General features: G+C 37.8%; 1 protein-coding gene across 2 annotated transcripts in view; it reads right to left on the bottom strand.

Annotated features, from left to right (window-relative positions):
- Nucleotides 1–2,316: 2,316 nt before the first annotated feature.
- Nucleotides 2,317–14,402, bottom strand: part of YWHAZ (tyrosine 3-monooxygenase/tryptophan 5-monooxygenase activation protein zeta) — a 35,262-nt gene continuing 23,176 nt past the window's right edge. For both annotated transcript variants that reach the window (XM_040260969.1, XM_040260970.1), the window contains exons 3-6: nucleotides 11,105–11,228; nucleotides 10,193–10,356; nucleotides 10,019–10,114; nucleotides 2,317–4,485 (exon numbers count right to left, since the gene is read on the bottom strand). In XM_040260969.1, the coding sequence (XP_040116903.1) occupies nucleotides 4,426–4,485; nucleotides 10,019–10,114; nucleotides 10,193–10,356; nucleotides 11,105–11,228 (444 nt within the window). In that variant the 3' untranslated portion in view covers nucleotides 2,317–4,425. The remainder of the gene's footprint in view (nucleotides 4,486–10,018; nucleotides 10,115–10,192; nucleotides 10,357–11,104; nucleotides 11,229–14,402) is intronic.

Here is a 14,402-nt window from a genome sequence, read left to right as displayed (position 1 = left end):
GAGTGCAGGGAAGTCTTTCAAGTTCTATCTTATGCCTTTGTGCAGACTGTAACCTCCATCAGGTCCCATCCATTTTCCAAGTCTGACTCCGACATAAAATCTCTAAATAAAGTCCACCTTAAACACTCAGAACAGTGGCTGGCCCTAACCAACCTCTAATATTAAAAAATATAAGTACTGAAATATTGATAGGTTTTAAAGTTCTTGAATTGGAAATAATTTTACTGATGACTTTTAGTAAGTTTGGGTTTTCAGAAATTTATGGTACTTGAGTACTTACATGATCCCTGGCATCACCTGCTGTTGCTGCTGCTAAGTCGCTTCAGTCATGTCCGACTCTGTGTGACCCCATAGACGGCAGCCCACCAGGCTCCCCCATCCCAGGGATTCTCCAGGCAAGAGTACTGGAGTGGGGTGCCATTGCCTTCTCCGTGGCATCACCTAGGATTGATAATAGCTGTGCCTAAGTATATCCATTCAATATATCTTGGTTTCTGCATCCAAGACACACATACTTGCTTGACCAGCACGATGATTGGATATTCTTACATACTATGGGTACACAGGTCAGAAGCAGATGTTCTTGATATACTTGGGGGTTGACAGTCAGACATAGACTTCAAAGGACCAGGTGAGTAGTATAACCAGACTTGGATGTACACAACCAACTTTTTTAGTTTTCAGACTTTTAAAGTAGACCTACCACTGTAATGGGTTCTTAAATACCATTTCTTGATACCAAAAGTATCAGTTTCCTTAGAGGCATGTTGCAGTTTCCAAAACATAAAAAAAAACAGAAGACCTATGAAGACCCAGTAAGCAGATCTTATGCTTCGGTCTCTTGTATTTTTAAAGGAGCTAGAATTAATCAGGACTGTGATTGCTGTCAGTCCCATCAAGGTAACAGAAGAGTCCTTTATAGATGCAATTTCACATTCAGGAAAGGATCCAAGTTCAGCCATTTCCCAGGTGCCTAGTCTAAGCCACTATTTTAAGACTGCAAATATTTTGATTCCACCACTATAACTTCCTATATGGTAGGTGACAAAATAAAGTGGCTTATTTCTTGACCTTTTTTCTACAGGAATGTCTCTCTCTGAGCACATAGGGCCATTTAAAGTTCTCACATACTTCAGGCTCTCCTCTCAGGGAATAGATTACAATGTTCCTGCATCCAAATAAAATGCCACCCTCCCCTACTGGCAACATAAACCACTTAGAACAACACTACCACCACTAGAAGTCTCAAATTCTTAGACCTGCACTTAGTCAACTAAAGACTTTTAAACCTCTCACCATCGGTCAATAAAGTCAAGTCACTCAGTTGTGTCCAACTCTTTGCGACCCCATGGACTGTAGCCTACCAGTCTTCTCAGTGCATTGAATTCTCCAGGAAGAGTACTGGAGTGGGCTGCCATTTCCTTCTCCAGGGGTTCCCAACCCAGGGACCGAACCCGGGTCTCCCATATTGCAGGCAGACGCTTTACCATCTGAGCCACCAGGGAAGCCCAATCAAGTTAAGACCTGATCACAAATAAATCTTTGACTGCAGATTACAAACTGGCTTAGTAACTAGTTTTAAAAATATGCTCTGGGCCATGGCAAGATTGGTGACTAGTTTTAGAGAAGACAAGAAAACTCCTATAGTTACTAAGCCCCTTGACATTACCTTCTTTTAATCCTCTTTGACCCCCACCCCAACTGGAAAAGCCAGGACCACATGCCAAAGTGGCAGCAAAATTCAGACTTTAACTGATCACACTGCTGCCCACTCACAAGGCACAGCTCTCAAGTGGATATATACGTTTAACAACTCCAATACTACACATATACCAAATACAAAACATTGTTGAGGTCTCCAAATTCCTGGGAATGTTGACAGAAACAGACATGAAGCCTGAATTGGGGGCAATTTAAGAAATGTTATAAAAAATTTATTATTCGGATCTCAAGGCAAAAAAAAGTCAGGTTGAAATCTTCCTTTATCTACTGGGCACTACTATGCAGAAACATAGTAAAAGCCAGTATTAATGAAATTTTATTACAATTTCAGAATCAAACTAGCTTAGCAGATGACTGAGGCATCTAAGTAGGCAAATGAGACAAGCTTTAGATTTTATTTATAATTTATGTGAATAAGATCCATCTCCTCAGTCTAGCTTCATTCCCTATAGCTATAAAAAAGATTATTTCATGTCCTTGGCCTGGTGGGCAGCAGAAATTAACAGAAAAAGAAAAGAGCTGTGAGTGAAGATGCATTATCATGTCCCAAATGCATAAGAGATCTTTTACTCCTTGAAAGAAAGACCCCAAGGCCTCCATTGCACTTTTATTTGAATGTAATATTTGGGACAATTGTCCCAGAGGGCTAATTCCCAATTTAATCTGAGGTCATAATAAAACAAACAACAAAACAGTATTTGGGATTTCAGTTTCTCACCCTTATCATCAAGACTCACTGCCTCCCATCATCAGTATTTATTGAGCATTTACAGTGTACTAGGCACAATAGAACATACAGAAAACATTGTCCCTGCTCTTGAGGAGCTTACATTCTAGAAGAAAAAAAAAATACACCTCTTTTAAAATGGTTATTTTTGTTTGGTGTTTTCTGCAAGGTACTGAGGAAATAGTTGGTAGGGTGAGCTTTGGGTTATTACTTAGCCCCATCATTATTTAAAGAGAGGAAGGGGAAAGAATTTAAAGGCAAAGACAATGACAGACCATTCAGGATAGGTAGGGTGTATAGGGAGATAACACAATCTCATCAACTCAGGAGAGATTCACTGCAGTGAATAGGAAGAGGGAAATAGTCTGTGGGATGCAAGCAGAGGAAGCAGGGTGTCCTTAGACAGTGAGTGGAGCCAGAAAGATCATGCGGCCTTTTCCCCAAGTACATGGCCACCAAGTAGGAATGATTGATGACAAGACAGAGGCTAAAAAAGGTAATCCTGTGCACCTGACAAATAGAAAGAAGAAAGGATCAAAATTGAAGGCAGGCTGTAAGAATACCAAGAAATTCTTAAAAACAAAAGAGATTTGGAAGCACAAAACTTACAGTTAATGCTACCCAATGTCATGATGGGCCAAGAACACTGTGGCTTCCTAAGTTAGAAAATGCCATATACCAAAATTTTAAATGGAATAACATTACTTTTTTCAATCAACTCCCCGTCTCTGAAAAAAATTTTCAGGGGGAGGGGGGAGAATAGGACATGGTTGGGAACAGTAGTAGTTATCTTAGTAGTATTTTACTGTTATGATAAACTTTGTATTCAAACTTGGTAAAAGCCCATTAGCTGCCAAGAGGGAATAAGGAATAAATTTCCAAAAATGTACAATTTTCTTTAGAGAAGTTTCAGAACCAAAACACTAATTTACATGAAAAGCTGTAGAGAAAGTAGTTGAAAAGTCCATTCATAAAACTTTTATTCCACTTACATGAACTTAATACACGTGTTCTTAACAATTATGCTTGGATTGTTCATGAAAATCTCATAAGACATTAAACAAAGCTAGCCATCATCTCAAGTTATTTCCCTGTTAACTATTTTTTTACAGCACATGCATGTTAGGCAAGTATCAAAAAAAAAAAAAAAATCAAAAAAGCAAAAAAAAAAAAAAAAATAAACAAAAAAAATTTAAATACATGGGTTTTTGTTTTACTGCTGTGCTTGATACACATGAAGTAATGAATATCAAGCAATTCATTTTTACTGCATCTTTACTTGTACATTTGTTCTTAGGTTGCCTAAAACATTTAAATACAAATAAAATGAGTGTAGCAAAAATAATGAAAGCAAACAGCAGGTAACTTTACAAATAATGGAATGTGAACCGTTTCTGCCCTTATCCAGAGTAAATTGGGTCACAACTAAAGGAACACTTCTGTAGCTGCAGTCAACGGTGTGCACACTGAGTCTGAGTATTCCACAGATAACACATGGTTTAACATGCAATATCCATGGGGTATCCATTTCTACTACAGCTCTGTAAATGCTCCAAACCTAAGAAGTACCCACAACTACACCTGTGATTGGAACCAATTATCCCTTTTATTCCCCACCAGGACATACCAATATGCAGGCAATTTTCTTTGCTTAGACATGGAAGCAGTTTTAACACTGGCCCTCGTGAAGCCACAATGTACCAGAAGTACTATGCCAAACATTTATAACTTGTATAAAAATTCCACATCCCCATATTGGCCACCTCAAGATGAAAACAGATAACTCCCTAAATGTTAACTGGCTCTACTCCCCTAATATTAAACATAAAAACCACATGGGAAATATAGAAATTCAAATAGAAGTAACATAAACCTGTCATAAATCGTAAACAAAAAACTATTTGTGGGACAGCATGGATGACAAATGGTCTACTGTGTAAATTTTAGAATGAGGCAGACAAAAGGTGGAAGGCAGGTTAATTTTCCCCTCCTTCTCCTGCTTCAGCTTCGTCTCCTTGGGTATCCGATGTCCACAACTAGTTAAAAAAGAAAGAAAGAATTTTTAGTATATTTCAGCTTGAAAATTTTTTATTATATACGCCAAGGTACCAGAATGTAAGCACAATTACTGGAAGGCTTAAAAAATAGCAGCACTGAAAACAGCCTCAAGATATAAAACACCTCCAGGAAACTATCCAATATCCTGTGATTAAATCATAATAGAAAGTTAATATGAAAAAGAATGTATATATGTGTAATTGAATCACTTTGCTATACAGCAGAATTTAACACAACATTGTAAATGAACTATACTTTAATAAATTTAAAAAAGCACCTGAATATAACACATTTCCTACCTAATCATTCAGCACAGTAAATACATACCAGAGTTGTCTTTAAATAACAAAATCAGATTAAGGAAATTCTTGGCTATTCATAGAAGGTAAAGAAAAAGTAGATGAAATCATAGAAATGCCAATTCTAAACATCAACAGCTATCCGATGATAGCCTGTCTTCAAACGCTGCAGTGTGCAAGTTCAGTGCAACTAAACCATACCCTTCACCTCGGCCCGCGCTCAAGGCACTCAGGCTGACTTGACTACTTCCACCTCGTAGCTTTAGACTTCCCCTCTAAAGAGAGTGCCACACTCTGTGACATTCAAGAGTTAGGAGCAAGTCTGGACTAAAATACAATTTAACTTTACTAACATTTTTAGTTTAGGAAAACATACCTTTTCTGCATCTGTCTGATTCAAAATATATAGTTAAACACAAAACAGTATGGTCAGAACCAAATCTTACAAGAGGTAAAAACTGAACTGTCTCAAAGTGGTAGGACTATGAAGCCTATTGATTTTTAGATTAATATTACAGCTTTTCGTCAGGTTAAAAAGATGATTTTTAAAATTATCTCAGCTGCTTCAAATATCAACAGTTCTTCTAAGTCTTACCACCCTAAAATGATTTTTAGAGGTAATTATAGAAGGACTATTTCAAGATGACCTTGAAATTCTATACTGCTTAACACTGGAAAACGAAAGGAGAACCTTATTAATGTTTTTCTGTCCCCTAAATTACCCATTAGTTTTATTAATCAAATATATTTCTGGCCTGGAAAGGAGACTCTTTGAACAATCATAAAGTTAGCTGAACGATCTCTAGAAGTCTGTACTGCTTTTATTAAACTGGGAGTCTTGTAAGACAAAATAAAATTATCCTTCAACATTATCTTTCCACTTCTAACTTTCAAGGATCTTTGTATTTTTCACATAAACATGAAAAATTGGATAAAAGGTGTTTCTCTTCCCAGGGTTATGTGTTGACAGTGTATGTCAACTGGATTTAGACTCAAATATTAGTTTCTACAAAAAACTTCTTTGCTTGACATGTAAGTGAGTGGACGATCAACCCTTGCCGCAAGCCAGCGTGAGGAATCCCGCCTGTGACAAGGTCATAAGGAAGCAAGATGACATACGCAAGGCATGATCAGACTTCAGGGGCCCCCCTGGCATTTCCTGAGCATGTACCCCGCAAAATAAGAATCTGCGTGCTTTTCCACTCTTCTGATATTCTCTGGAAAAAGTCAACTCAGGGCTTTAGTCTTCTGCATTTGAAAGGGATGTTTCAGTTAAACCCCCTCTTATTGCTCTCTAGCTTGCCTAAAAGGTTCCCCGGACCTCTTACAGCTTGTGAATTGCTTGCAGCCCCCAATCGCGAGAGGCACAAAGCTTAAAGCATCTTAAAGATACAGAGCCTTTTCTAAAGAGTTAAAAATCATATTGGTGACGGATTTTCACTGTTGACTCAATGACTGCTGCCAGGCCTCCATATTCTTTAGGCACCTAGGAGGATGTTAATCAATGGAAATGGGACATGGAAAAGGATATACAGTAGTTCTGATGTTAGCAACACTAGACTTTTGAGTTAATTACTTCTCTTTGCACTCCTCTTGTGTCCTTGCTATGTAAGAATGTAACTTTATTTAGTACTTTCTGAGAGTGGCACCAAACCTTGGGAAGACCAACACAAGTCAGTCTTCTGGTTGACAAACACTTATCAGAAAAAAGGCTGTAAAATGTTAATTGGCCCTTTTTGGCCAGAAGATGATGTAAATCACCTAAGACTTGTGTATACAATTAGGTATGCAGAGAGAAAAGCCTGGTTTTGATAAGAGTCTGGACTGCTAACAGTGCATAATTTTGTATTACCCATTGATCTCTATGTACAATCTAAAAGGTATATAAGGCCTTCTAAACAATAGGAGCTGGAGCCAGTCGCTGGACTGGTTTCCCCCGTGTCTTTCTCTCCTTTTCTCCCTCCCTCTCCTCTTTAATTTCAGGCTGAATTCCCATCTGGGGGGCGGAGGCTCGCCAAGTCTACTTACTTGCCCTGGCTGTTAAGACCCGAGCAAAAGGGAGCCTAAGGCGAGGCACCCTTAGATATTCAAGTGAGCGCAAGTGGCCCAACGCAGATGGTGCAAATTCCTTGTCTGGAATTTTATTGGTCTTCCGCGTAATCCAAGTTATTCAGCCCTCTTTCTCCACTTAATCTTCCTACTATACTATTGTTTCTTAATTTAATCATATTAATAAACAAATAAGTCTTTCCTCGCCAACGCTGTCCACCCTTCGAATTCCCTGGATCCCCTGGGGCTGGACCCCGGCAAACCCTATAATGGTAACAGGCAATACGACCAGGGCTCAGAGAAGGCACGTGATAGTGACAAAATCAGAATCTGAACCTTGGGTTTTCTTCTCACTCAGCTGTTGTACTATGCTCTTCAAGCTATACAGATACCAAAATTCAGCTGCAAGTACATATTCACATCAGGCCCTCTCAAAAAGTGCTGACAATACAATTCAGTAGTGATTGGGTCTCAAATTCTACCTTTTAGAAGTACCTCATCATTTCAAACCAGAAAAATATGAAAAATTAGCTAACAAACTGCAGTACTTCATTTAATGTACATAAAATTATTTGCTCTTTAAAATGGACTATACCATACCCTCTTGGAAATAATAACCTTCCAAGTGTATAGGAAGCCCTCAATTACACTTTCTAAAATAACTTTCAGTGTTTAGTAACTAACAACTATACAATATTGTTCAAAAAACTGCTGAGAACATTCAACACTAGAATATATAAATTGGTTCAGAAAATTGGCAATGGACTAGATAAAATAAAGCTGAGAAAAGTGAAACGTATATAATGATGTACAGTCCCCAGAAGAAAAGGACCTAAAGCTAATAAAAAACCAGTAGCACTAAACTATAATCTTCACTCCTAGCTCTTTATCTGGCATATGACAGATACTTAACACTCTTCACTCAAGCCTTGTAACTTCAAATTTAGTATCTATGTGAAGAACGTGAAAACCCATGGGCCTAAGGAGACATATCAACCAATTGCAATATGTAGACTATTTGGATCTCAATGCAAGTTTAAAAAAACTATTAGGGGAGAGAAAAAAAAGACAATATACAACAAAGACAATACAAAAAAAACAAGTGATAACAATGCAAGAAATTTACTATTAAGGAATTAACTGTGTACTTTCTCAGTGTGATACTGGCATTGTGGTTTTAATGTTTTTCAGTCTAGAGCAGCAGCCCTCAACCTTTTTGGCACCAAGGATCAATTTAGTGGAAGACAATTTTTCTATGGACCAGGGGCAAGAGATGTTTTGGGGAAGATTTAAGTGTATTACATTTATTGTGCTCCTATGAGAATCTAGACAGCATATTAAAAATTAAGAGACATTACTTTGTCAACAAAGGTTCATCTAGTCAAGGCTATGGTTTTTCCAGTAGTCATATATGGGTGTGAAAGTTGGACTATGAAGAAAGCTGAGTGCAGAAGAATGATGTTTTTGAACTGTGGTGTTGAAGAAGACTCTTGAAAGTCCCTTGGACTGCAAGGAGATCCAACCAGGCCTTCCTAAAGGAAGTCAGTCCTGGGTGTTCATTGGAAGGACTGATGCTGAAGCTGAAATTTCAATATTTTGGCCACCTGATGTGAAGAGCTGACTCACTTGAAAAGACCCTGATGCTGGGAAAGACTGAAGGCAAGAGAGGGGGCGACAGAGGATAAGATGGTTGGATGGCATCACCAACTCCATGGACATGGGTTTGGGTAAACTCCAGGAGTTGGTGATGGACAGGGAGGCCTGGTGTGTTGTGGTCCATGGGGGTGCAAAGAGTCAGACATGACTGAGCGACTGAACTGAACTGAATGAGAATTTAAGTTACTGCTGATCTGACAGGAAGTGGAGCTCAGGCAGTAATGCAAGTGATGGGGCTGTAAAAACAGATGAAGCTTCACTCACTTGCCCACCCACCACTCACCTCCTGCAGTGCAGCCCAGTTCATAACAGGCCACGGACCAGTACCAGTCTATGGACCAGGTGTTGGGGACCTTGGTCTACAGTATACCAAAAAGGGTAATCATGACCTGCCACAGTAAGTCACTTTTTTTTCCTTAAGAGACTAGACAAAATAGATGTCAAGACTATGCAGCGTATCTGAAATTTTATAACTAAAGTTATTAATGCCCTACCCCTAGCTACATAAATACTGCTGCTGTTTAGTTGCTAAGTCATGTCCAACTCTTTTACAGTCCCATTGACTGCAGCCTGCCAGGCTCCTCTGTCCATGTTATTTCCCATGCAAGAATAATGGAGTGGGTGGCTATTTCCTTCTCCAGGGATTGAACCTGTAAGTCTCCTGCATTGGCAGGCAGATTCTTTACCTTTGATCCACACCAGAGAAGCCCTACATGAATACAGAAGCAACTTTAGGGTCACCATTTTTAACGGACTTCAAAGATAACTTAAGCATACTTTTGAAACTAAAAGCAAAACTCTATGACTAAAATGGAAGGAACAGAATTATTTGCATTGAAATGAAAAATAAAATGGCCTATATAACTGAAAGTCCAAAACCATGAATTACAAAATTATTTTTAAAACGTGAATTTTAATAAATATGTAACTAGTAAAAGGGCACATTTTTAGTCCTTGGTCTAATATTTCAGCTTCTGTTGGTTTTCTTCAGTTTTTAAAGCAGATAGTATCTTGCATTAAAAACACACAAAAAAGGATTAGAAATATTCCTGTCGTAGTCTATAAAACATATATAAGCATACTTCAGAGATATTAAGAGTTCAATTTTAGATCACCACAATAAAGCAGAAATCAAAGTAAGTGAGTCACATAAATTTGTTTCCAGTACATATAAAAGTTATATTGACACCATACTGCAGTCTATTAAGCATGTATTATGTGTTTAAAAAAACCAATGTACATACCTTATTAAAAAATACTTTGTTGCTAAAAAAAAGTTCATCATCAATTGAACCTTTAGCCACTGAAATCTTTGTTGGAGGGTTTGAATCACTGAAAATTACCAAAATGTGACCCAGAGACATGAGATGAGCAGAGAACCCTGCTCAATAGTTTCAACAAGCCTTCAATTTGTAAAAACCACAATATCTGAAGTACAATAAAACAGAAATGCACCTATAATTTCTTCATTATTAATTAACCATTCACAGTGCCGTTAGGTACTTACTGTCAAGTTATCTCTCAGTAACTGCATTATTAGCGTGCTGTCTTTGTATGACTCTTCACTTAATGTATCAAGTTCAGCAATGGCTTCATCAAATGCCTGTGACCAAAAAAAATCACATTTCAGTGCTCAAATAATGACTACTGAATTTCCACGTAACAGGTAAAAAATACATACTGTCTTTGCAAGAGAACAGGCTTTCTCAGGGGAGTTCAGAATCTCATAATAGAACACAGAGAAGTTAAGGGCCAGACCCAGTCTGATAGGATGTGTTGGTTGCATTTCCTTTTTGCTGATTTCAAAAGCTTCTTGGTATGCTTGCTGTGACTGATCCACAATCCCTGGATAATAAAAGGCACCAAAATGTATCAATGAAAAGTACTTTGCTTTCATCCCTCGAACCAAATCTTTACTCATCCAGTAATAAATTCTGAAATACTAAGCTGCAGCAACTTTAAAACTGGCCCTTATATTTAAAAAAATAAGCTTCTGCTAGAAACCTACCCTAGTCACTGATCAATGTCAAGACAAAATAACTCTGTAACCATCTCAGTATAATTTTTAATTAGTCTGTACTGCTCTACAGTTATGCTGTAATTACTATGTCTTAAAATTGTGAGGAAACATTCCTATACATAAAATTGACTTGTGAGCAATCATACATTTTACGAAACCAATTACTAGGCAGTAGGTATACAGCTGACCCTTGAACAACACGGGGCTCAGGGATGGATAACAACTGTTGATGCAGCTGAAAATCTGAGTATAATTTTATAGCTGGCCCTTCATGTCCAACCTTGTATAATGTAGTACTATAATATTTACAGAAAAAAAAAAATTCCTGTGTAAATGGGTCCGTGCAGCTCAATCTGTGTTCTTCAAGAGTCAACTGTACAATCTCAGGAAAGAGGAAAAAAAGAAGGGAAGCGACAGGGACTGGGGGAAGAGAGAGAAACAGAGAGGAAAAGGGAGAAAGAGCAAGGAAGAGTGAGCAGAGTCCATTTGCTGCTCTTCAAACAACAGAACAGAAGAGACCACCTCTGGCCTCTGTGACTTTGTAGCGCCCAGCAACAGGCTGAGGCAGAATACCTTTCTTGTCATCACCAGCTGCAACCTCAGCCAAGTAGCGGTAGTAGTCTCCTTTCATTTTCAAATAGAAGACTTTGCTCTCTGCTTGTGAAGCGTTGGGGATCAAGAACTTTTCCAAAAGAGACTTGGGGAGAAAAGAAACAGTCATAATAAGACTTAAATATTTATAAAATTCAGAGAATGTGCATTTCCAAAACACACACCACAACTTAAGTGATAAAATTTTAATACCCACTCATTGCCAATAATACTACTTTTGAAAGTAGTAGGGTCATAAATTTGTGGTTTAGAAGCAGAAGCAATTTGGACAGCAATACTCAAAATTTGAAATTAGTGTTCAGCTTACTATTTAAGGCTAATTTGAATACTGGCCTTTCCCTCACAGTGCTTATTAATTTACATGCTGATACAGACTGCACGTTTCAATGAATGTGAAAGCATGAAAGTTGACAAAACTTTATTGCCATGTGTTATTATGTTTTATTAATATATATTTAACAAACTGGCAAACTTTTCAGTTTCAAGGCAGTCATGACACTAAAATGGAAAGAAGACAGAAATTAACCTTTTGAGACTATGATGGTATATAACATAGGCAGAAACTGTTAATATAATAGACACTACCAGAATCCATGACAGAAGAAGCAGAACGAAACTTCATTTATAAGACTACAATTAAAATAATACCTTCTAAGGTAAAAAGCTGTTCAAAGTAAAAGTTCTATTTTTCCTATCTAAATTAAGACACTGGTAGGAAAATGAGAATTAAAGATCTGAAGAGTAAACCTTTAGTTCATTAAAGTGATTCTCAGCTAATAAGATAAATGTTTACCAATCACCTCAAACAAGTAAAACTTCATCCTACATAATTCTGTTCAAAACTGTAACAATCTAATTAAATCCATACATGCTAATAATTATATTCTACAAATGATTTCAGAAAAACATGACTTCACTGTATTAGGGGGATTAAGGCACAATAAACTAGTGATTTTTTTTTTAAGGAGGAGAAAGATAATATTCCAGTAGTAGAATTAGGCAAAATGTTTACTGTTTTTTAAAATTCTCCACTTCCTACTAAATATACTCTACAAATCAAAGTCAATTTTCAACTGGGCTTAGCCCCAAACAAGTCTCAATCTTTACAAGAAATAAGGGTATTTAATTCTTGGTTTCTATTCTTGTTGCCCAGTAGTTTAGTCTATACAGCACTTCCTTATATGCCAAAGTTTGAAAAATGCTTTTAAATAGTAACTAACTTTTTATGTTTATCCCATTATCATGTTCCAAATGGTGAGTGGGTGAGTAAGCTTTAATCTAGCTTCTCTCCCCTTCCTACAACTTAAAACTACATATACTCAAATGAACTGGGTAGTTCCAAGTTGGCAGTAGGACCAGGTTGCAATGCATTACAGGAAAAGGTTGGAGGTGACAGAATTCAACCTGAAATAATGTTTCCTGTGATTATTAGCTGGCCTGAAATCAGAAGAGCACTTTGGTTAGGTAAGAAAATTCTTATTAGACGACACCTCTCAGCTGCAAGTGTTCTGTCATTCATTCCTTCATTCAGTTTGAAGGCTTCCTAGGTGGTGCTAACGGTAAAGAACGCACCTGCCAATAAATGCAGGAGATGCGGGTTTGATCCTTGGGTGGAGAAGATCCTCTGGAGTAGGAGATAGCAACCCACTCCAGGATTCTTCCTTGGAAACTCTCAAGGATAGAGAAGCCTGGCAGACTACAGTCCATGGAGCCACAAAGAGCTGGACACAACTGAGGGTACACACACACACACAACTGAGGGCACACACACACACACACAGACACACACACACACACAGACACACACAGACAGACACAGACACACACCCACCCACACACACACACACACCCACCCACCCACCCACACCCCGTGAAACCTCAACCAGCTTCAAAATACAGGGACCCTCTGGGGTTGGAGCACCACTGCCTTCTCTGACGGAGGATGCCCACAACCGAAGAATTCAAACTTCTGCCGTCTTGTCCCTTCTCTTTTGAGGTATGAACACTGTGAACATTAGGGCTGGTCTTTGAGGATCTGCCTCAACAGCATAAGAGCGTTCCATTTAATATAGTGGTTTTTAAAATTAAATGCCCAGCCCTCTTCAAGTTTTATATCTTAATACAAAATGCATTCATTCAACTACAGGAGACCGTACAAGACAATGGCTTTGGAGTCAGTCTAGGTTTAGACTACAGCACTCCACAGCTGGAAGGGTCAATTCCACTTCTGACTGGCTAGGCTAAAGGTTATGCTATGAAGTCTAACTAAAGAGAACATGTATTGCGATTAACCAGAATTCACAAATAATTTTAAATTAAACAGCAGGAAAAAATATATATATATAAATTTAAAGAAGTCTCCATATATTACTCAATTGTGAACTGTTCTTTGGCTCATTTATGTAAATTTAAGATTATACGAAGAATATCTCCAAATGAAAGAAGTGACAAGTAAAAGCCTAACCATGAAATCAGTTCTCTATTTAGGTATTTCTAATTCACATTTTACTACTTCAACATTTTTTTTTTAACATTGACTTATTCTCCAAAACTTAAATATCATTGTGTGAGGCACTGAAAACAGTGAGCAAGACAGAACAAGGATAAAATGTCAAGCAGGGAAGGCACTATAGAAACTAAGGATTAACACAGCCTGGTCATGTCCTTCCACTTTTCAATGACTTTTATCTAACCCACTGTTTATTTGTAAAGATAAAGGACACAAACGTGCAGTTAATTAAGGGTAAATCATTTAAAGTAAGAATACAAACTTGGAGAAGTTACTTAGGCAAGGTGTCAATAAATGTCGTGAGAATTTGTAACCCATCTTTTATGAGTGGTAGCTTCTCTCTCTCTCTAAAAACTACTGTTTTACATTAGGGTAACTCACACTGAGAATTTTTCAATTAGCAATTAAGTACTTCTTCCTCCAAGGAGAACACTGAATTTATCCAAAACATCAGATTAAAATAATCTACTTTTTAAAGCTATTAACTGGATGCACTCATCTCACACACTAATAAAGTAATGCTCAAAATTCTCCAAGCCAGAGGAACCAGACATCAAATTGCCAACATCTGCTGGATCATCAAAAAAGCAAGAGTTCCAGAAAAACATCTATTTCTGCTTTATTGACTATGCCAAAGCTTTTGACTATGTGGATCATAATAAACTGTGGAAAATTCTTCAAGAGATGGGAATACCAGACCATCTGACCTGCCTCTTGAGAAATCTGTATGCAGGTCAGGAAGCAACAGTT

Source organism: Oryx dammah, unplaced genomic scaffold, assembly GCF_014754425.2.
Source record: "Oryx dammah isolate SB20612 unplaced genomic scaffold, SCBI_Odam_1.1 HiC_scaffold_19, whole genome shotgun sequence".
Classification (NCBI taxonomy): domain Eukaryota; kingdom Metazoa; phylum Chordata; class Mammalia; order Artiodactyla; family Bovidae; genus Oryx; species Oryx dammah.
This window is presented reverse-complemented; position numbering and strand designations above follow the sequence as displayed.